This window comes from Stigmatopora nigra, chromosome 2, assembly GCF_051989575.1.
Source record: "Stigmatopora nigra isolate UIUO_SnigA chromosome 2, RoL_Snig_1.1, whole genome shotgun sequence".
Lineage (NCBI taxonomy): Eukaryota > Metazoa > Chordata > Actinopteri > Syngnathiformes > Syngnathidae > Stigmatopora > Stigmatopora nigra.
In genome coordinates this window covers 12839078-12863749 of record NC_135509.1, presented here as the reverse complement: position 1 = coordinate 12863749, position 24672 = coordinate 12839078, and the positions used below count along the sequence as shown (strand labels likewise).

Sequence of the window (24672 nt, the reverse complement as noted above, 5' to 3'; positions counted from 1 at the left end):
TTGTCCATTAAAAAAAAAACAATGGAACAACATGGATATTTTCTTTGCTAAGCTCATGTAGTGACATCACACCGTTTCAATAAATAATCAGTGACATTGGAAGTTCATCCAGGAAGTACCTGCTTAAGTATTGATCTGATCTAATGTGTCCATCCCTTTTGGATTTTTTTTAATGACAATTTTTCACTCACTGAGTGCAGGCATATTAGACCAACACACTCTCAGTCTCATCTGACTACTCGTGCAAATTTCTAGTGTGTCTAATTGCACTTTGTCAATCAGTGCTGGTGCAATAATCTTCAATAATGGCAGCCAAGTCCCACAGGGAGTTGACTAAATATGCTCATTCGGGGGAAAAATGCTTCAACCTTATGGACAGCATTGACTATTCCGATACAATATGCACCGGCCTGTCTGGCCAATCGCTCTTTTGTTATGGGGGTCCGTCAACGTGACGTGATGTGGGCCACAGTCCAACATGTGCGTAGAGATTCATCACTGAGTCAGGATGTTTGGACACAAAATGCAGCCTGCGGGACTTCTTGTTGTTCCCAACAAAGCCGCCTAGTAATCAAAGCTTATTGAATGCAAATCTCACACTTGATGTACAAAATTCCCACTGGAAACTACACACAAACACAAATAATTTCCTGGTTAGGGTTGTTTTTAGAATGTGTGATAATGTTTTAGTGCCATTGATCACTGCCAGCCTTTATCACCCAAAATAGATTGGACATCTAGTGTCGTCTAAGGCACACATAATCAATGTGCATGTGCTTTGGTAGTTAATAATGAAAAATATATATTATCAATTAATTTAATCAATTAATTTATTGATACATATTTGCTCATTGTTAGTAGTTAAAAGAACATTTGTAGCAACATTTTGTTTAAAAAAAAACATCGATGACAGTGATTCTCCCTGTCAAAATTGATATGAAGCATATCGCCGTTATCGCCCAGTTATTAATGTGCTTTATCTTGCAGGAGAATCATGTCATCAACACGGCTTCATGTCTGTGCCCCTCCTGGGCAACTGGGCCTGCCACTCCTTCACAGCCCACGGCAACATTCCCATCAACCCCGCTCTCAGCCACTCCGCCTCTTGGAGTTCCTCGACTGCCAAAACACACTCTGGAGACCCTCAAAGTGAGCAGACCTCAGGTGAGTCGACATTTTCAATGTCACAAAAACAGACATTATAAAAGGGGTGTTCAGACTTTTTATAGTAATGCATAATACTTTAAGGAAGCAGTCACCACATCAAGCTCAGGGTGGCAGTGTTTAGCCGTCTTAAAGCCCTTCTCCCTCTGCAGTGTTGTCATCTGACCTACATCTAAACATACAGGGAAGGGCACAATAAAATTTGAAATGGAACTGACCCTATAAAAGCTCCTTGATTAATTATCAAGCGGCCGAAACAAGAAACGCTGTTATATTCCATCTTTTAATGAGTATTTCAATGCGTTCTCAAGTCGCTATCCCACCATCTTAACAGCCGGAAGGAGAGCAAATGGCATTTGCATATGGCACCTGTCCGCCTTTTCTCCAAAATATAAGTGCACATGTTATTACTGTGATTTATGGTCAAGAGGGACGATGCCTGCTTCTGATGACAATTTGGCTGTGGAGTGACTTTGATGGTGTGCCTTTGCAGGCTTAAGATTTAATTGAGGAGAGGTTGGACATTGAGAACATTTCTGTAATGCACATTTTAGAAATAATGGCCGTGTATTAATCATTGTCATATTCTGCATACTGCGGCACATCTATTAGCACAGAAATAAACCGCTGTCTTGTTTCTAATATGGTGCCTTTAAAAAAATAGGGTAAGATTAAAACATTAGTTTTAAAATCCAGTTAGCTACTTGACTATTGTGCATAAGTAGTTATTTTCGTGACACATGGAGAACAATTAGTCTCTGAGGCTTGCCTGTAGCGTGTCTATTGATTCTTAGAGAATTTGCCTGCCTGGAGTTTGCAATTCAATGCAAATGAATTGGGTCAGAATGGCATCAAACCACTTGGTGTTTCTTTATCACTGGAGTTCTAGTGCTGAGCCTCTCTAGGATATATGGTATATTTGACTTTGTTATGGGTGACGGCAAGTTGTTTCTTTGATCATTTTTGACATTTGTTTCATCTCCAATTTTTCGCTCAGTGTGAGCCCAATTTTTTTGGTGGCATTTTTTTGCACTTGACGGTGAGCCTTCATAAAGGGAGAATATTCCAATTTTTGTTGCCAAAACCAAGACAAACAAAAGCATGAGTGCATATTGTCAACCGTTTCAATGTGATTTGAAGCAGCCATTGTGCCAGCTATATATACATGAATATATATTATGTCTCTTTACATAATTGGGAATGTTCTTAGTAACATTCCTACTATAGCTACCTCACACATCACCTTATATTGATTGTAAGTACAACATTTGGAAAATTATGCTAAATTATGTACATTAGTATCAAAGTAGGCCAAAGGAAATGTATACATCATGAGAATCTTCTCTGAATTGCTTCTTTATGTGTGAAATAAGGTTTTACAAGACAAGGCAGCTTTGTCTTTTGGCCAGTCCTGTAAATATTGCCTTGGGAATACTGCTTTTAAAATATTATTCTCTTTTTTTTTGCTCAGAAGATTTTAGATAGATAAATATCATCAAAAATGATTTGTGAGTTGACTATATTTTATGTCTAGTGGTTGCTGATTCATTCAGCATGATAAAATTCATCTAGTTTCTTGTCATAAATTCCAATGAACTACAGCTCAATTGCTATGCATCTCATCTACCCAGAAACATGATAAACACCTTTTTAGAGGCCAATTCAGAACAACAAACAAGCACCCCACCATTGATTAATTAATCAGCCATGAGTAAACAAAAAAGTTTGGCTTTGCTGATCAATGAGTAATCATAACATTAATATACGTATCAAATTTTACTTTAATCCGTCCATGAATAGCCGAGGCGTATCCATAAAGCCAATGAGATCTTGAGCCCTCCCTTCGGGCAGTTAAAAATAAATAAATGAATAAACATTCTCTGGTAGGCTTAATTTAAATTTCATTTTATGAAAGTGAACTGACAAATCATTATTTGTCATAAACTCTTGAACCAAAATTCAAAGCGCAAGTATGATATTAATTGCTCCATCTTTAGCACACTCGTGTGTAATTATTGTCATGTTCATTCTTTTGAGGTGAGGGCCAAGCCGCCTTCCAACATGGTGGCTAAAAAGTCTGCGATCGATCGATGCGTGAATCAATACGTGGAATTGTCGCTTCATGTGACAACTGCCACTCGCGCGAGTTCCAACACTTCTTTTTTGCCGTGCGTTAATCGTGGAGCAGAGGGGGCGATGTACCAATCCCCTGACACCCCTCTGCCACCACTCTTTCACCTCTATCCTCCTCCCCCTTGCGCGTCACCATGACAACAGCCGCGGATAGTTCGCCAGTAGCCGAGTGAGGAGGGGGGGCGGGAGGGGAGGGGGGTTTTGCGGAGCTGAGACAGGTGTCGTTGCGCTTTGCGGATCGTCCGAGCTGGGGGCTCTTTATACGGAATGGAACCCGAGAGAGCACTTAACACCGCCCCATCCTAGTTGGACACGCACGCAGCCAATTTGCTGTTTGACTTGAGGAATTTCATCACGCTGGAAAACACCAGATCGCCGCAATGGTGCACCACTCAGGCTCCATTCAGTCCTTCAAACAGCAGAAAGGTGGGTCGCAAGTCTGGCCAATGCGCGTTCTTTGCTTGAGACTTTTCTCTTGCTACTTCATACTTTCTTTTAATATCAACATGGACTTCAATGTAAAGGGCGGCGCGGGGTCAGGGGTCGTGGGGGCTCTTGGGATAGGACGTTGATTGCCTTTGTAGTATGTGATTGCATGATGTATGAGAGAGTTGGAGCATGTTGTGTTCATGAAACGCATGACCTCTACGCACAATCCAATCAGTGCAAACAAAAGCCCACGGGACAGCATAATCCTGAGCTCATCATTGTAAATTATGTAGGCACAAAGATTTTTTTAAAGTGTTTCATGTCCTATACCCATCTAAATCCTTTCTATAGTATGCTGCTGTTGGTTTCTGTGTAAAAAAAAAGGTTTTCAATGGTCTGCTAGAAACTTTAGGTTGAACTTGCCCAGTATTTTCAACCTTTCCCAAAAAGATATTACTTGTCCTAGTATCGTTTGGTCTTTAAGCGATACCGCTTACCTTTGTTTAACTTTTCGTGCACAGGTTATTAACTCTTACAGCTCACTCATTTGCAGCCATTGACAGCACTAGATGTCCAATCCTAAACTTCATTTGCTTCTCACGGGCAAAATGGTTTGATTTGGGTGTCTAGTACCGTCAATGGCAAAGAAAGATGAGCATTCACAGCCAGTCTTTCCAGTTGAAATGAATTGGACGTTATTTCCCAGCAGTGGCATGCAATTGATGAAATTAAATACATTTCCCGATTACGGGATGAATAAAGTTTAATCTAATCGAAATGCTATAAACTAGAAATGTACTTTAGAGTGTTTGATGAGGCTGTAAATAGTGTATGTCTATCTGTATTATTATTTTTTTATTACATTTGGATTAATCCATAATTCATTGATGGCTAATTCAAAATGATCCAGGCTGTTAAAATCCGGCAGTCAAATCGAAAATGCTTTAACACAAAAAACCTTACTTATATTGTGTACATACTTTACCACTATAAATGCCTTATTTTTATTATTTAGAAGCAGTAATTGCTTTAGAGGAATTTGGGGAAACACTCTAAAATAATGCAATCAATTATTTAACTCCATGTTCAAATACTTGAGCATTAGCCTTTGGAAAGTCTCTTTTTTTCCATATATTATTATCCATAGTAAAAGAATTTACAGATAGGTAAGTTTTGGAAAGCATGATCTATCCCCTAGTCTGAAATGGGTTCATTATCTGCTAAAATGTCCTCTCAGTGAATGCTAAGTGCCCGATCAAAATCAATGGCAAATTTTAGCTCACATCTAAGTAGTCATCAGACAGCACCTTGTACTCACGTATAATCATAAGTAACATCTAACCAAGTCACTAAAATGCTTCTAGAAGGCAATTATTTTGCGGAAATCTGGTCTGTTAGATTCCTATCATCACTCAAAGTTCAATGATTTTGGAGTGTTAATCTTTTTAAGGCTTTCTACTTTCTTTTGAATGCCAAGAAAGCTACTCATGAGATCAACTATTACAGAAATCAGATATCAAATCAAATCTCATCTAACCACTCAGCTGCCAGTGTGCAATACATAAAATTATTTTAAATAAATAAAAAATATTGACTGTTTTCACATTTAGTTTAAAGGAACAAGTATGATCACTTTTTTGCTTAGTCCTTTTTAATTGTAAAGTTTGAACCAAGTTAATTAATACTTTCTTTTTTGTTAAAAGATTGTTGTTGTTTTTTATTAAAATGTACACTGAAATGTGATCTTTGCTGGCAGCCCCTCCTAGTTCAAATTATTCGGACGTCTATCGCTTTTAATGATACTGTGACCTAATTATTCACTGCCAGACGTTCCATTGCAAAGTCTGGAAGAGACCACCTGCAGGATTATGCAAGCAGCAGATGCTTTCATCGATGTTAGGACAGATTTTTGCATATCGGCCTGTCTGTGTTCATATTAAACGAGCTGCCCCTTCATGTTCTGACAAAGCAGTGAAACAAATAAACAAAGTACACAAATGACCGCTCTATAACACTTTGCAGCTTTAAATAGCCACAATTCACGACTGTTCCCTTGAAGCCAAAAGATATTTGAGCTAACATCACAAAAACTACAATCAACATTGGTTGTAAAACGATAATATGATATGGAAGGGATTTAGACAGAAGGAGGATATTTAAATAAGCTCTAATGACGCAATCAATAGGTTGTGTCAGGATGTTCTATAAAGTGACATCTGCTCTAAGGTGCGCCCTGCACGTGAATGGCAGACAACATCTGCTATCAGGAACACTAGCAAATTTCCGCTGCTCTCTGCGGAAGCTCTAAAATATTCACCAAATATTTCACTTGCTTGTACTAGGAAGGGTGGCAGTGAAGGATTGTTTCATGGTCATTGACAGCGGTAGAAATCTAACGCCGTCAATGGGAGCCCAACAAGTTGAGTAAAGTTGCCTTACTTGGAATCAAGTTCAGTGGTTGCATCTTTTATTTTATTTCCAGGTGTTTATAGCTGGCTGGATGTATTTACGATGGTAATAACATGATAATCACCTTGGTTGGTAGCCCGCCTTAGGAATTTCAATCTTATGGTTTAGTGGGAGTCCAGCTGCAGCTTTAGTGTTCTACCCCTGACTTTAGGGGTTGTTTCACCGAAGTTTGCTGCTCAGAGGGATTTCTTTTCTTTAAATGTTGCAGAAATTGTTATGCCTAGGCTCGGCTGCAGAGCAGAGTGGAACCCAGAAGCAGGGAAGTGCTGACGCACAACATAATATTTTAATAGAAAATATATAAGTACAAAATAACCATACAAATGATAAAAACTGGGGGAAAAATGACCAAAATCAAACTTAACTGGGGAGGACAAAATGGGGATAGGCACTCCGTCGAAAGGGCAAACATAATGAAGACAGAAAACACTTCGACGTCGACACACGCTAACACGGGGTTCAAATACACAGACAGTGGTTGATGATAGTAACAAACACGAGGGTTACACAAGGGAAGGAGAACCAGAAAAGACACAGCATATGACACTCATGAACAATCACACGGACAGGACACACAAGGAAAAAACACTCAGTCACCAAATCCCATTTGGACATTTTGAACAGAGGCATGTCGATTGTTTGAATTGACCCCACTTTAAAACATATTTTCATCACTGTGAGTATTAAATCCTAAGGATTGTACCATTCTCAAGGGTAGTCCTTTGAGTGATGTCACTCATAAAAACACTAGTCAAAATGTCATCAAAACAATTGATGCTATGATGGAAGCCTTTTTTTTTTTCTTGGGGTAATCCACATGAAGGAGTTAAGGATCTCCTTAGTGACTCTAAATTGTTCTCAGGCAGAGCTGTCTACCTAATGTTATCTGATTCTGGCTTAGTTGAAAGCCGAGACGCGAGGAGTGCTTTGAGCTCAACCCTGATGAATAATTAAAGGTATGGCCACAGAGGCATGATGGGAAAACATCCTACTGACCTGAATTCGCTGTTTCCACTTGATATATACAGATAACAGCTTGCTGCCTAATGCCGCCTCGTATTAAGACGAAGAAATTAAGACTTCTGGGCAGCTTGAGTTGTTCTTTGGTTCCTTTCTGAATGCTTGCAATTTGATTACAAAATTGAGATGGCTAAAATAGGGATTATTATTTTTGGATCTATGAAAGCAAATACAAGAAGTTTGTTCTTGGGTACTTTTGATGATGCTTCCTCACAAGAGTACAGAGCCATGCCTACTATTCACAAAGCGTATACACATTGTCATCCCCTGCCAAAATATTAATCCTTTTAATCTCACGTCACAATACTGACATGCGCAAGCTGCACAGAGAAGATCCAAATCCCGGCTCATGACCTTCGTCCAGCCCCCTCGTTCGGTTGAGTATGGGTGGATTTTTTTTCTTTATTTTTTTTAATCTTAGTCCACAAACCTGTCACTATACACTGATTGTAAGTGGTTTCTTCCCCCATCTACTCACTTCCATTAAATTTCTTAATTTATATTTTATTTTAGCAAGCCCACGTTCTTGGCTTGTCCTCCATCTGTGATGGTTCTCCATGAACACAAACACAGTCAAAGTACACATGGGATTAATTTACCCGGCCCACAGTGGGATTACACTGGATTTGACATTTCATGAACCATTTTTCTATATTTATTTTGACGTAGTTTTTTTGCCCAGCAGGACCAACAATTAGGAGGGACTTGTGGTTTGGCGTACTTGCTATCGATTGGATGAAGTTTCCTCTTGAGTTTGGAGCTTTGATACACATTTTCATGAATAATTGATGCCTGTAGTAGTGTGGCAGAGGTGTATGCAACAGAGGAGCACAAAATAATTTGTGAAGTGTCAGAATGAGTTATGATATGCTGTGGATGCGATTGTATGATTGGGCAATTTATGGATGAACTGTCACCTCTGAAACCTTCACTTTAAGACTTGAAACCTTCATGAGAATTGCAAAAAGAGCAAAGGAATACTGGATGGTTATTGGAATAACCATATACAATGTTATTTGAATACTTGATGAGAACTTATTTTTCGCATTTTGCTGTTTTACATTGAATTTTGTTGTAAAGTTGTAATTGAATATGAACTTTGTTTAATGATTCACTCACTTTACATCCTTTGGAGCATGTTGCAGATACCCTTGTTATTTCCAAATGTTCTCCAATATCAATGGAGTCTATTTCTCACAATACCAAACCGGTCCATTTTGTGCACCTATTTTCAACTTTCCTTTTGGGATTGCCGATGCTCACTTTTGCAGGCTCATTGAAACTAGCTGGGCTCTTTTGTATCATCTCAGCCATTGATAGTCTTGCAGAATATTCCACCACCTGGAGCTCATTTCACTGCAGCCTTCTGGGAATAAGTGTTTAATGTGTGGGTGTTGCTTTGGAGGAAAGTGAGCACAATCGTTTTTTGCAGACTAGCATGCCTAACATGCAAGCTTTAAATAATCAATCCAGAGCTCCTTACAATTTGGATGTTGTTTTTTTTACGTCTTCCATTCATACCCCAGGTGGCCATAAAGCAGGGTATTGCTGCATCTGTTTTTTTCCCCCCAACAAGTCATGGAATATGCACAGTAATTGCTGATATAATTGGCGCAATAGGACTTTTTGTCGAATGAAATTAACAACTGACGAGTCATTTTCAATACGGCAGATCATGGAAATTGACAACCGGTCAAAGCATGTGCTCATAAGAAGCAATGTTGAGTCAATCAGCAATTGGCAGCGTACAATTCAATTTAAATCAATTCAAATAGTAGAGAGTAAAGAAAAAACTAGAAAATTGGTTTCGGTAAGTAGAAGCTGTCTTTAGTTGTACACAACACATTGCAGTTGTAGCAAAATAAATTTGTACCTGTTAACTTTTCAATTTGAAGTTCGGCAGGTAGGTTCGAGTCACCAGTGCTGAGTAATAATTTTACAAAGACAAATGACTTTTTTGAAATATTTGCCATAACTGCAAATTCATGATGGTATTCGCTGTCTGTCGCTTGCTCCTAATGGCTTGTGCAACTGGCTTAGTTGCTATTTAAATTCTTGATTCCAGTAACAAACTGTACTTAAGAAATGAACTGTAGGAGATTATAAAAGGGTACTTTGTGCATTTAATTCAGTAATCTTTTGTGTACCACTGAAAATAGCCTGGGTACTAGTAGTGGTACTCATACCGCATTTTGAGAACCACTGCTCTAGAACTCATGTTTGAAATATTATATTTAAGATAAAATGTTCAATAGCAGAACTCTGCAGTATGCGGTCAAAAACACAACTGAGCCTTTGATAAGGAACTTCTTCTTTTACTCCTTCCACATCAGAGCGCTGCAGAGAAATAAATCAGTATGATCAGTGGACCCCTGGGTCCTTATACCCACATCCTGAACCAACGTTAGGGAATCCCACTGAGATTATCACCATGGGAATGAGTTATCACGTAGCCAGTGGCTGTGGCAACGCGCCTGGGGGTGCAGAGAGTATCAATACAAGCATCCACGCCTCCAAGGTCGTAAAGACCATTCCTTACTGGAGGTAAAAGAACTTTGTGTTCCCATTGTAAAGCAGGAGATCGCGCTCATGAATACTATATACGTCTGGGAGCCACAATGTCTTCATGGTTACACTGTCTTTTATTTCCATTGTGGTTATTAACCTTTGCACATTTACGTTATTACTCTGGTGCACTTTTGTGGGCAAACTGACCTTGAAAATAACCTCACTGGTATTACTGTTATAGCTTTTTGTTAAGCTGGTCTCACAAGCATTGGATATTAGTGTGGAGTTCGTTTTAGAAACGGTCCAACACTGTTGTTCTAACTTGCTGAGCTGAGCGATTGGATGGAAGGAGAGTGCTGACTGCCCTTTGAATGCACCTCCTCCGAGAAGGACGGAATCATCATCCTTATTATTGTAGTAACACATTAAATGGGTGGAGGTCATTTGTACATCATCCATGCTGTAGATCATGCAAACTCCCTACAGTGAGGACCAACCACTCGATCGAACCCTCGACCCCAGAGCTATGAGGCCATCGCGCAAACCACTCCAAAACCGGGCTGCTGAAAAGAATCATGTTTAATAAATAGATTAACACATTAATTCCTTTTTAAAAATGTGTAATAGTGAAGAGAAACATAGAAAAAGCTGTTACTTCCAGGAAATTGCCTATGTTAGTTAGTGCCGGCTGACATTTAATGAACGCTGGTACTATTCCAGCCAAATGCGAGTGCCCCAGGCTGCTTGCCCTTCCTTGTGATGCCGTAAATATTCATTATTGCATATAGTAGTACCTGTACTCCCCTGTGACACATTATATTTAAGAGTTTTAGCCTTTGAACACAGTCAGATTTACTGTTCTTTCTGTCTAAGCAGCCGAACGGGACAGGTTTATTTAGACAAATGAATATTTACAAAATGATATAATAATCATGAAAAATAATAATAATAATTCTCAATTATGCAATGTATTCATTTCACTGTCTAGGCATGCACACCAGCATCAGCGAGATCCTAAAGGAGAAGAGCCTGAAGCCGTCCCGCCGCAGTCTGCCCTGCCTGGCCCAGAGTCAAACCCACCCGCTCAACCTCAACCACTTTCTGTCCGTACCGCTGACCCCGGAGCCCAAAGATGGAGTGGAGGTTCTGAGTCAGAGCATCAGCACTTCCTGCAGCTTCCTGCCACCACAGACAGGTCGGTAGCATCACAAACACCAGCTAAATCCTGCCTCTGCTTATTAATATTTATGTACTATTAAAGATTGCCTTAGAGGTCATAATGTGATTTTATTTTGTGTGTATGGGTTTTATTTGTGGGTCTGATCGGTGTCAAAAATACTTTACCCAGGAAAATGAACCCGGGTTTTAGGAGTGTGTGAAGTACCATTTTACACTTGTTAACTTCTAATACTTGTAATTCAATCCATACGAAAAATTTATGGTAAATAAACGGGATCAGTTTTTAAATTCTACGTGACAGGATACAATATCCTTCCAGCTGGTCTATGTCAAACCCGGCAAATGCTTTTATGCTTAACTCTGATGTCAAGTAGGGGGGCCCTGCAGGCCACCAATTGCGCCTGGTCCGCAAGTTTAAGACCCCATCTTTACATGGTTATTGAATGTTAAACTTTCAAAAGTCATATATGAGTAAAAAATATCTTGTTTAAAAGAAAAATTATTTTTTTTAATGAAAGATTCTCATTTTAGCAGAGCTTGATTAAATAAATATTTGAATGCAAGTTGTATTGTGCCTCCATGTATTGTCTGTGTCGATTATCACACTTGGTGTGTGTGTCCTTCAGAAGATGGCAAGGACGACTACACGGAGGAGTCTGAGGCAACTCCATGTGAACCCAGAATAGATGGCTCACTTCTTCCCCGAAAACCCAGCACACGGGCACGGCTTGAGGCCCGCATCGATTCCGTCAAGGTAACGCACCCTCAGAATTCTCATTCACAGTTCTAAAGAGCACCAATGATGCATCCATTTTAGCATTCCTATCTCCAGTGTTGACTACGTCCTCTTTTTCTGTTGCTGCAGGGAAGAAACCCAACAGACCCATCTGGGCTTTTTTTCCGCGATGGTAAAAAGCGCATTGACTACATTCTGGTTTATAAAAAGTCTAGTCCGCTGGTGGAGAAGAGGTGCACGTTTGAGAAGAATTTACGGGCTCAGGGCTTAATGCTGGAAAAAGAGGTGATAACTTTTTCAAACATGACAAAAAAGAGGGAAAGTTTTTGTTTTGCTAGAGAATAATGTCAATTTATATTGGCTATATTTTTATTGGCTGTACAATTCATGGCATGTTTTACTCTTGTTGGGGATTTTGGTGCGTGGAGATGAATTGTGACAATTTTGTGTTTCCTTCAATTCTGAAAGCCTTCGTTGACAAACAATGACATCATGTTCGTCAAAGTCCACACTCCTTGGGACACACTTTGCAAATATGCCGAGCAGATGAATATCCGGATGCCTTTCAGGTAACATCGGATTCCAATGCACTGAATATTATCTTTCATTGGTTGGGAGGTTCTCTAATGTGTCTCTATTTTCCTGTGGAAGGAAAAAATCCCACTTTACAGATTGGAAAAGCAAAACCTTGGGCAGGTTAGTCTTTTTTGTTTTGTGATTATTGCCTGAATGAATGCTGGATGGTTAAATGACACTAAATAGACGCAAGGCCACGACAAGTCTCCATTGACTAAAGCCTTTGAAAATGCAATCTTGCGAAAGGCATTGTTGTTTTTTCTAAACAATGCTTTGTAATTAAACTGTCCAATTATGTCAAACATCACAGGAATGAACATGTCCAAGACTATTTCCACTGAACAATATTGTCGTTCTTCTTTATGTATTAAACAATCTATAATCTTTCACTCAAACAACCAGAGTGGCACAGGCTTGTTTGCATCCTATTTTTAGAAAGATGCAGTCATGCTTTGAAGTGATGTTCGAGTGATGTCCAAGCACTACACTCCAAAATTTCTTTCTTATTTCCATCGGCAGTCAGCAACAGCATTGCAGTAAAAAAATCAGCAATCTCTAACAAAGCATAATCGTAGTCTCTGATTTTGCCAATTATTTTCACATGAAAGTTTCCCATTAACCTTTTGGAGTGCACTCGTTTAACTGCCATTAATAGTGCTAGAGGCAGCCAGACCTCCCAGTTTAACCCTTTGAGGTCACAACTAAGGCTATCTAAACAACAATTTTGGTCACATAGGTCACGCTTGTATTACAAAAGTTAAAATTCTCACTCACGTGGATGCCACCTCTTAGTGGGGTTATGTTTTTTTGTTTTTTTAATTAACCAAAATAGTCACTTGACCTGTAAAGAGTTCATAAAAATAATCAGACATTATAGTGAGGAATTATAGAACTGAAGCATATTACATCTATATTCTGTTCCTGGCAGTGTTTCTGGAAAATTGTCCTGTTTGTTTTTTGCTGTATAGACTTTCCATCTTGAGAAAATAATGATTATTATCTTTGGCTCACAGTCTTTTCCAAAGCATATATAAAAACTCCCAGCCGTAAATATGCTTTCAGTGTTTACTAGTGGTGTGTCAACAACCCCCGTCCCCGGCTGAACAAACCATGTGCAGCTTGCTGCATCCACATCAATATTTCTACCTGCATACCTTATAAGAGACATAAACCTCACAGAGTTCCCCTTTATATTCGTCTAATCAATACTAGGGTGGCAGCATCATTAAGTCATTTCACAACGCCTCGAGTTGAATGCAAGGCGGCTCACAGGATTGCAATATGAGTCTGGACTTCAAATGAAATTTGTTTTGAGTTATGGGGAGATGAATATCACACAACGCCAAATATGGGTGATCGAAAAGCCCCAGTAGGCACATTTATGGATAAAGACTTGTCTGAGAAGTATCCGGAAAGAAAATGCCTCTACCAAATAGGATGTAATCTGTTCTTGTTTTTGGAGAAACAGGTAATTCCAGTACAATCACTCAAATAATTTGTTGCCATTGACGACGACAAGTAGACGTCTGTTGCAGAAAATGACACTGAAAGACCAGCTTTTTGAGTCATGGTGTGTCTGTCTGTAGTGTGGATTGAGTTGCAATGTGCCAGAGTGAAAGTTAATGATCCACTATCTAATGTCATAGCAGACAATCTTCATGTTAATCTGTGCCGTTAATCCTGTCCTGCTGCTGTCCATCTGTGCAGCCGCTTCCATCTGAGATGTCGTCAGATCAAGAGCTGGTTTCCCAGAAATCCCATGAAGCTGGACAAAGAAGCGCTGCCCGACCTGGAGGAGACCGACTGCTACACCGCCCCCTTCAGTCGCGCACGCATGCATCAGTAAGACAAAAATGTCACATTTGGCAGGCCGAAATGACTGATATATTCCCCCATGGTCAATATTTAATACATTCCCCAATTCATTTTCATCCAGCTTCACTATCAACAACAGAGCGACGTTTTTCTCCAACTCGACCAGAAGCAGAATAGTCCACCATGTTTTGCAGCGCACAAAATACGAGGATGGAAAGTTAAAAATGGGTATGATACAGACTACAATTTACATTCCTGTCGTAAATGTATTCTATTGCCACTTTATTATTCATGTTTCATTCTGCCGCTGGTCAACACAGTGAAACCATAAGATAACTACTGAGTGTTATTAACACTAAAATCTTTGGTTGTAATGCTCCATCGAGAACTGGGACTGTCATTTTTATTCAGCCTTAATTACAGCACCACACAAAACAGAGCTGAGTATTCCCTCTTCTAATATTTACTCAGTGTATTTCATTATCCTGTTGATATCCTCTGGTATAAGAAATTATTGTCCGTTTTATGAACCTATTGCTGACCAACCCACATCAAGTTTCTCCAGGGCCCCCTTATCACTTATTATTTGTGCACTCATTGGACACCATGCGCCAGTAACAAACCTGCCTTAATGTTAATTTTATTTAGATTATTACATAACATATTGACTGTTAATGATCCTGGTAGGAGTATAATCCATCTGAATTAGAAGGGGCTGGCAGTTCCAATCAAAATGGATAAGATGCCTAGCATTGTTCAGGGCAGCCAAATAGTTACTGAACCATGTTAATGCACCAGAATTTGTATGTACTGTGTCATTTGAAGATGTAATTGCATGGTCGTCATAGTGGCTTTTGAGATGAGGAGTAAAAGTCCTATATTTCTGAAGCAATTGGTCAAAAATGGCCCTAAAATTGATAGAAAATTTGGGTTTAAAAGTGGCTTTATATTTTAGATAAGCAATTGCTACAGAATTAAATTGCAAATGCATTTTGTAGGCGATCAGTGACCCTTCTTGCGTAAATGATGTCAGGGAACAACAGGGACCAATAACGATAGTAAATAAAACGTTGTTCTTTTATTGTGATTAATGCCTAACAGTACCATGTCTTACTGTTGGAATCATAGTGTTCATTGCTGGATTTTACAAGAAGCATAAAAAATTGCGCAGGTTCTAATAAAACCATTGTTGAGCAGGTTATTTTCAAGTGGCTATTTAAAATTCATATTGTTCCAACGCCTCTACTGTTTAAGACTCACATATGATGATGAATTTGTTACGTTAAAGTAGCTTTGTTGAAATGGGCCCTTCACTGCAGAGGCGCAGTTCTTGACTGATTTAACACTCTAACTAGCGCATTTTATTGCACTGCAGGTATCAACCGGTTACTGGGCAACAACACGTACGAGGCTGCTTTTCCTCCACATGAGGTAAGAAGTTTCCAATGTGTGCGGAAAAGTGGTAAAAACTGCAGCTAATATACTTTGCCTTCTCCGGTTTTTATCATTAGGGAGGATACAAGAGCAGACATCCCATTAAGACCCACGGTGCCCAGAACCACAGGCACCTGCTTTATGAGCGGTGGGCTCGTTGGGGGATGTGGTACAAGTACCAGCCTCTGGACCTCATCAGGTACTCTACTTCTGGAGATAGTGAATGCGTTGGCAGGAGGATAATGATGATGGAGTTGCTGGCATAAGAGCTTGAGGAAAAGATGCTTGATAGGCGACGTGAGGGGACGGGTGAGGGCAGTAAGTGGGTGCAGAGGATGACGCGCTAAAGGGTAGATTGACCTTAGGTCCAGATTTATACAGGACAGTCCTTCATTTAAATGCATCACCTGCGTCCTGCGCATCATCGAGCCAGGTGCTTTTTTTGTCTTTCCTTTTAAATAGAATTGAATGCTTTTATTCTCATTATACAAGTATAAAGACATTTAATGCTTCACCACAAAGTGCACAGATAACAACAACAAACAAACAGCCCAAAAAAGTAATGAATAAATAATAACAACAAATAAATAAGTTATACATAATAAATAAGTGGCCACATAATAAGTAGTCAAAAACATAAATAAGAAGAGAAGTGGACAAATACTAGAAACAAAAAAAAGATCATATAAATAATCAATACATAATAATAATGAATAAATAATAAAGAAATAAGTAATAAATAAATAAGTAGTCAACTTAATAAATAATTTGCATGGAGCCTATGCAGTTTTAGTGCAGTACAAGATAAGTCTTGATTATGTCCTCCTACTAGCGTTCTGATTTTCGGGTTTATGGAAATGTCCACCATTAATGAGGGCAGTAAGTCCATGTAGAAGATGGCGTACTAACAGTATCCTGCAAGAAAAGCTTGCAGACCAAAAGAAAAAGAAGATGTGCTCATGTGGCCTAATTATGAGCTACAGCTTGGCTTTGAGTACAAGAAGAAGCAAGAGACAAAGAGTAACCTAGTTTACGTTGTACAGCTTCATCACTTATGGGAAGATAGTCATTCGTCAAACACTGCCTGTTACCAAAGCACCAGATTAAACTCCTATTAAAGTCAGATGAGAGTGAAATGAGAACTCTTCTAATTATTCGCATGAAATGTCGGTCACTTGTTTACATTTGGAGAATGAGAGAGCCAAAGCTTCACTTGGAATGAATATGCTTGTTTTTCTGTCAATGCCAGGCGCTACTTTGGAGAGAAAATCGGTCTTTACTTTGCTTGGTTGGGCTGGTACACCGGCATGTTAATCCCTGCCGCTCTGGTCGGCGTTTTTGTCTTCCTCTACGGTCTCTTCACAATGGACTCCAGCCAAGTCAGGTGAGACATAACCTTTGATAGCAATAAATGTCCAGTCTATTTTGACTGAGTGGATTGGCAGTGAATAAGAAGCAGCTTCCCTATCCAAATGGATTGGAAGTCTTTTGCCATCAATGCATGCCACTGAAACATAATTGTTTTTTTTTAATGTGAGGAAAAGAATTTATTTGCTTTCTTATTTCTGCTTGTGCCTTCAGCAAAGAAATTTGTGAAGCAAACACAACCATTATGTGTCCAATGTGTGAGGAGACGTGCAAGCCGTGGACGCTGAGTGACAGCTGTGTCTATGCAAAGGTCGGCCATTTTTGTCAGAACCTGTTGTTCAGTGAAAATGCCACAATGATGCCTACTCAAATACACTTATGGTGAATTGACGGTTTATCTGAAAAATATTTACCTGCTACGGTAGGACTGGGCCATCTGCCAAGAAAATATCAATCACCATTTTTTTCATACCAGGCAATCTCAATTCTTTTTACGGTTATTATTGTTACTTGTTGTTTTTTAAACTGGTATTTGTTATATAATGACATCTACAATTGTGTAAAATAGTCATTGTTTGATTAGTGAGTGTCACAATGAAAATAGTATTACTACTTGAATTTCACATATAAATATCTTTTGTGTGTCAAGGTGACCCATCTTTTCGACAATGGTGGGACCGTGTTTTTCGCTATCTTCATGGCTATTTGGGGTAAGCCCAGGCTTTGACTTTTTGGACTTCAAATCTAATGCGGTGATCATTATACTGCAGCTCTGATAGTTATATCCTCATTTTTTTGCTGTAGCTTCTAGCTCTCATCCATCTTTCTACCAAAGTGGGAAATAATAACTTGTGCCCTAGGGGAACACTCGGCACAAAGTGTTCTATGTTTGGGCTAAATGAAGGCAGTATTAAGCTGGAGAGCCTACAGTGAGTGGTTCAGCCTTCCTGACTGTGGTCCGTAGCTCAGAGTTCCGCATTAGGCTTTTGGCAGAGTAGACCAATAACCTAGCCAGTGCTTCATCACTGAGTGCACTTGAAGTCTGATGTGTATGTGTCTACAACATTGTTTTCATAGAGGAAGTGATTCAGATTCTTAATAGTGGGGCATATGTATTAATCCAATTGACTTGCTCTTGAAGTGATTATTATTCTTTTTTTTTCATCTGATTCACAAACTCTGAAAATGACGTCTTCAGGTCCGTTCATTTGTTGTTGTATCATTTGTTCATTCTTCTTGACTGTCAAATTTTATAAAGTTAAAGACTTTTTTTCTGATCTATCTTGACTAATCCACAATACATGCACATTCCTTATAGAAAAATGTAGTTTTCAGGGAGCTCTTCAAATCAATTTGAAAGAAAAACAACAATGGCTCCAGACAGAATTGTACTCATAGAATATTTGAAGGCTGGAAATGTATTTTATACACCAAAGGATTTTACGGATGAAAGGAAAACACTGGCCACAAACAGAAAAAGTGCGAGATTGAGGGTGTTGTGAGCATCAGATGCCCCCTTTGATTCCAGCCATAATTAGAACGGATGGCATTTGTTGCTCTTTAAAACTGATCAATAATTTGTCGGTTTTACACAGCCACTGTCTTCCTGGAGTTCTGGAAAAGAAGGAGGGCCGAATTGACCTACGACTGGGATCTCATCGACTGGGAGGACGAGGAGGTCGGTTAGAGAGACTCTTCATTTGGCGCTGTGCATTGTTTAAACACGACACCACTTTTGTGTTCTGCTAAAAGAATCTGCAGTTCAATAGTTCATAACCAGAATGTGGGATTTTCTACAGGAAGAGCTGCGGCCTCAGTTTGAAGCCAAATACTCCAGAAAGGAGAGAGTCAATCCCATATCTGGCAAGCCTGAGCCTTTCCAGCCCCTCTCAGACAAACTCAGTCGGCTCATGGTGTCTGTGTCCGGAATATTCTTCATGGTAAACCATTTGATCTCTCAATAATCTTCCCAGTGGGGATTTTCCTCTAACAGCCAGAGTGTGACGGGCGTGATATAATTTACCAGTTATGGCATTACATCACCACCTGCTGGTGATAGTTCCATGTTAAAATGATAATGCTTTTGGAATGCCTTTTTTTGGGTCAAATATCCTGATTAGTTGCCATATTTTTGTCATTTCTAACTGTGTCATTCTTAGTCATAATTAAATCATAATTTGTCCATGAAAGGATTAAAAAGAGATTGCCAGCTAAATGTTTTTGTTAGTCATCATAGTTAACAAAACACTAAGTGATGAGTAAGAATAATACCAAGTCGAAGTGTAATAGTATTATCTTTTTTTTTTCACGCAGCCTAATCAAATGTTCTCTGCTTAGATTTCTCTGGTCCTGACCGCCGTGTTTGCCGTAGTAGTTTTCCGCCTCATCGCCATGGAGAAGTTTGCTTCGTTCAACTGGCATTTTGTGAAGAAGAACTGGCAATTTGCCACCTCTGGCACAGGCGTCTGCATCAACTTCATGATCATTATGTCTCTCAACGTGGTGGGTGTTTCAACACAAGCCATCATCTGCCACATTGACATAATAAGGGCCAGCCAATGTTCCGACAAATGTCTATTGTGCTGGTTTATTCCGAGAAATGTCCTTTTCAAGGCCAGAAATCTTTTGTGTGTGTGTATATATGACTGATTGTCCTTGCTGTTTCTTTTCAGGTGTATGAAAAGGTGGCGTATCTGTTAACAAATCTAGGTAAGCGAGGCATGCAATCCAACATTGTTTTAGCTTTGGTCCCAGATTGTTGACAAGCCTTTTTTCTGCCTCTGCAGAGCATCCGAGAACAGAGTCTGAGTGGGAGAACAGTTTCGCTCTCAAGATGTTCCTCTTCCAGTTTGTAAACTTGAACAGCTCCACCTTCTACATTGCATTCTTCCTTGGAAGGTAGGCCAGTTGGCTTGAATCACATTTCCAGTACTTACAGTGAAGAAATGTTGGCGGCTATAAAGTGTTTACTTTCCAAAAAATGCCTTGTCAGTAAATCTGACAAAACACCCTTCTTTTTCCTTGTCAATGTATAATTAAGTGATGAACATTTTTCAATAAATCATAGTAGTAGTGCATGATCCATCAAGTTAATACAATATCACCCGAAAAGGACATTCCAGAATTGGAGGATATTTTATGTCCCACTACTCAAATTTTAAATCCCATAGAAAATATTTTTGAGTAAATGTCTTCATCCCGAGACCGAATGTTCAAAAACTAAGAGAAAACAACATTTTTTCACCAGATAAATCTGAAATACATGCTAAACTGCATTTTTCTCTTCTCCCATGCCACTAGTTACCAAATTCAATGTTATTTTTGAGAAAATAAATGTTTTAATATTATATATATATATTCTTTAAAAAATAAACCTTGCAATAAAATGTATCAATTTATCCGTAAGTTGATCTTATCCAAACTTTCATAGTTTATCACCTATTCATATTTTTAAAGAATTTTAAAGCCAAATTGTCCTCCAATTTTTCATAGCCATATGGTATTTACAAAAGTATTTAAACCTAAGCCCAGTTTTCCTCCAAATAAATATGATAGCTCACCAGTGTCAATTTGTTTAGGTTTGCCGGCAGACCTGGAAAATACAACAAACTGTTTAATCGGTGGCGACTCGAGGAGGTAAGTACAAGCGTGCATCAGCCTAAGTGGGCGTTTATATCAGCTGTGACTCAACCCCCATGCCTTCTTGGTTATTTTTTAAAAGATATTGTTCCAATGACTTTTGTGTTGACTAATAGAACGGTTCATCTTTAGCCAAGGCCTCAATTAAATCAGTGTCTTTCTAAGAGTACATGAAATAGTGGTGTAAAAATGATCTTTTTTTTTCAAGTGTCACCCAAGTGGGTGCTTGATCGACCTGTGCCTGCAAATGGGTGTCATCATGTTTTTCAAACAAATCTGGAATAACTTCATGGAGCTCGGTTATCCGTAAGTCATATCTTATTATTCTATAATTAAATCAAATTGAGTTGCTTTTATTGTCATTAATCAAATGGCTTTTTTCAGTGTTTGCTGACTATTTCTTGTTGAGTTGAGTCAGCCAGTGTACTTGTTCATTTGTACAGGTTGCTGCAGAACTGGTGGTCTCGTAGGAAGATGAAGAAAGGGGGCGGCGCCGCGAGGCCCAACGTGGAGACGAAAAGTCAGCTACCTCAGTGGGATAAAGACTGGAATCTGCAGCCCATGAACGCACATGGGCTTGTAGACGAGTACCTTGAAATGGGTGAATCATTATTGTACTTGTACAAAAAATGGAACTGGAAGGAGTTGAAAAAAAGAACAACTCTTGTCTCTCATCAGTCCTCCAGTTTGGCTTTACCACAATCTTTGTGGCCGCGTTTCCGCTGGCTCCGCTCTTGGCTTTGCTCAACAACATCATCGAGATCCGTCTGGATGCGTACAAGTTTGTTACCCAGTGGCGAAGACCCATGCCCGCCAGAGCCACGGACATCGGTGAAACTTCTAAATCTTTCTATTTATTTATTTTTTTCCCTTTAAAAGGCCTCACGTGGCTGAGTTTCAGCCAATAACTTTATTTAAGTTGAATCCATTACAGAACAAACATCCCCCAGAGCCTTTCTGAATATTCTCAGATTTAATGGTCGTATTTGACAATGTTCCACATAGGAGCGAAATTCCAGTCAGAGTTTAATGTTTGTTAGTCTCCAGCCTGACATATTTTTATTACTAGAATTGATGGACTGAAGTATAAAATATCTGGTTTTAGTCCAGACATTGTTTTATCAAGGCATTTGAAATATTGCTGGTGTGCTTGACAGGAATCTGGCACGGGATCCTCGAAGGGATCGGGGTCCTCGCCGTCATCACTAACGCCTTCGTCATCGCCATCACCTCAGACTACATCCCTCGCTTTGTGTATGCCTTCAAATATGGACCCTGCACGGACAGAGCGTACCGTCACGATGATGAGTAAGACACCCCCACCCCAAAAAAATCAAATGTGCAGCTGTGCTAAAGGTCTTGTTTCATTCTGCAGGTGTTTGCGAGGCTACATGAACAGTAGCCTGTCTCTGTTTGATATGAGTGTACTGAAGAACAGCAGCAAAGCCATGTACTGCAGGTACCGGGACTACAGAGCCCCACCTTGGAGCATGGTCCCGTACGAGTTCACTCTGCAGTTCTGGCACGTTCTGGCTGCCAGACTGGCCTTCATTATTGTCTTTGAGGTATGTGGACTCTTCTAAATCTGACAAGCTCTCCAATGACTTCAATTGACGAGCCCTTTCCTCAGCATTTGGTGTTTGGCATCAAATCCTTCATCGCGTACCTCATTCCGGACATGCCCAAGGACCTGTGTGACCGAATGCGCAGGGAGAAGTACCTCATGCAGGAGATGATGTACGAGGCGGAACTGGAGCACCTTCAGAAGGAGCGCAAAAAGAACGGACTGCGGTATCACCACGAGTGGCCTTAAACCTTTTACCTTTCACGTTTCCGCCAAACGCCGTGCAGCCCTCCACTACCGCTTGCCTGCTTTTTCTGGGGTTTAACGTTGAGCAGATTCACCAAAGACTTCCCATATGACAGCCCCCCTCCCATCCCCCCTCCCAGCCCTCCATCCAAACACACATACATTCTAAACTTGCTTTACCGTGAGCACTCCCTCCCTCGCCATCTGTTGCAAAATTGGCGCCGCTCTTATGTTCCGATTCCCTCCGCGATCCACCGTCTTAAGCCCCGTCACCCCTCCCCCTACTCCCACCATCCCTGCTGTGTGTCAAGGCCTCACTGTAATGTTTACTATGCAGATGAAGGGCTGCAGCGGTTTTACTTGGTCAGCCATCTTGCACTCTCTCTTTCTCTCTCTCTCTCTTTCTGTGTGGCAGCTAGCACTCTCTCTGCATGTTTTCAATTTTCAGAACCATGCTAGTTCCTGCTCATAGTTGTGCTAGGGTGAGCCCAAATTGAACGGAAAACGACTACAGGCTACGTTCACATTGCAGGTTATGGTTAATTATTATTATTATTATTTTTACAATTGTTAGTCTTTTGTCCAAATATCACATATCTGCTTTTTTTTAGCCTTTTCAAGAACTATTTGTTCATGTTTTGTGTTACATCAACCCCTGTGGTCTGAACATAGCCTTGGTCGCCCTGGAAGCATGCTGAATCTATTTTGCCCCAAAATGTACTTTGCAAAACAACAGCACTCATCATGAAATTTTTGGCAAAGTCAGCCTAGAAAGCGCATGGTGTTGTCGTGGTGTCCCTTCTCGGTGCCTGGTTTGTGTGTCAGCGGGAGCTGCGTGTGTGTTTTTCGTGCTATTGCCCAGCTCGGCCGCCTCGAGTTGACGCCGTGTGAACTTTTTCGCGATATGATTGTGCCTACAGTTGTGCGCCGACTTCACGTGTGCCTGTTTGTGCTGCACGTGTGCTTTTAAGTGCAATGAGTCCTCTCTCTCTCTCTTGACTCCTTCTGTCCAAGAACTTTGTAGACGCTCCTGAGTGGGTTGGCTTTGGACGTGAGTCAGACACACTTAGGTACCCACTGTGGTCTAATGACTCTAAAACAACAGCGTCTCTTGGAACGTAACTCCCACTATGAGCCACGTTCAGCTGCTTTTCCCACTTTTTACACTCATGGCCGGTTTTTCATTTTCTGTTGGAAGGACTGAAGTATGGTTGAAAGTTGGATCATTTGGACATACCTGTGGCTTGGATGTTCATTGCGTAGAAAACGTCCAGGCACACTTGCCCACTCACCCAAAAAAAAAGCACTCATACATTCATTCCCTAGCAATGAACGTCAGCCAGCTGCGGTTTGAGTGCCGCTGTGATGTTAATAGTTTTCAAATTTTGAAATTCAAAGGAAAGCTGTCGGTCATGGACTGACACATTTGGAGGTGAAACCGCAAGTGATCATTGTAAACAAGAATATGCCATCCAATTTACAGTCAAAATATGTCAAGATGCTCATGACTCAATATACAAGAAAGTCAACAAAGAGAGAAATAACACTATGTCAGGTTTTTGAGGTTGGGGGGTGTTTTTTTTTTTTGTCTTAGATTTACTCAACTCCCAAGCCAAGTTTACAATCAACTTTGGGTGGTTCGACCTCCAGGACGAGAAAATCAGTTCCTTATTTAAAAAATATGGATGTCATCATCTTTGTCAAGACTACTTTGTCATTACAGGAAAACATTACTTAAAGGGAATGAGAGGAGTCTGTTTGATTGACCTTGACGGATATGACTTGTGAGCCCAACAGATCTCAGATCTGATGGCGTCCAATTGGAAAAACATGTTGACTACCCCCCTACAAAAATGTAAGTATGAGTGCCATCCTAAAAAAATTGTTCCAAAAATTAAAATCATAAATAGATTCTACTAAATTAAACGTTATATTCCGAGTTCCACGTAAAGCGATTAAAGCAAAACAAAAGATGTTATCACAGATGGAATCACTGTCACACGTCCAGTCCAAAAATATTTTTGCTGCTCTAAAGACTTTTCTGTCTTGTTATTTCTGGAGTTATGGGAAAAATATTTCAATTTTGACTGGCAATGAGACAAGAATACATGAGGTTTTTTTGAGTTGTACTTCAGTGTGTAATGATAGCTAGGTTGAAACACTTAACCCTTAATAGGACGTTCATTGAATTTATTGCCTGCCTGTCTAATCCATTTTGTTTAATCACTCATTTGTTTAATCTACTTCGTCCAGATTAGCACATTTAAAATAATTAATAATTATTTGACTCCCTTTGGCAGCGCTAGACGTCCAATCTGTGTTGACTGGGAGGAAGTGAATGAATGTTTGTTTGTTCATTTGTCCCTTTCAGTCAAAGGATTGGATGGCATCA

General features: G+C 39.9%; 1 protein-coding gene across 2 annotated transcripts; it reads left to right on the top strand.

Annotated features, from left to right (window-relative positions):
* The first annotated feature begins 991 nt into the window (after window positions 1-991).
* On the top strand, window positions 992-22824 carry ano3 (anoctamin 3). 2 transcript variants are annotated; one of them, XM_077743433.1, is made up of 25 exons: window positions 992-1164; window positions 10712-10918; window positions 11529-11656; window positions 11768-11923; window positions 12107-12207; window positions 12290-12334; window positions 13922-14056; window positions 14151-14257; window positions 15405-15460; window positions 15541-15662; window positions 16713-16847; window positions 17045-17141; window positions 17481-17541; window positions 18427-18509; window positions 18631-18771; window positions 19169-19333; window positions 19504-19540; window positions 19618-19729; window positions 20410-20467; window positions 20679-20776; window positions 20914-21071; window positions 21149-21301; window positions 21628-21778; window positions 21846-22035; window positions 22101-22824. In XM_077743433.1, the coding sequence occupies exons 1-25, from the start codon at window positions 1014-1016 to the stop codon at window positions 22281-22283; spliced, it is 3030 nt and encodes a 1009-aa protein (XP_077599559.1). In that variant the 5' UTR covers window positions 992-1013; the 3' UTR covers window positions 22284-22824. The 2 variants fall into 2 exon arrangements, with proteins under 2 accessions (XP_077599559.1, XP_077599568.1); XM_077743442.1 differs by lacking the exon at window positions 992-1164 and adding an exon at window positions 3468-3723.
* The last annotated feature ends 1848 nt before the right edge of the window (window positions 22825-24672 follow it).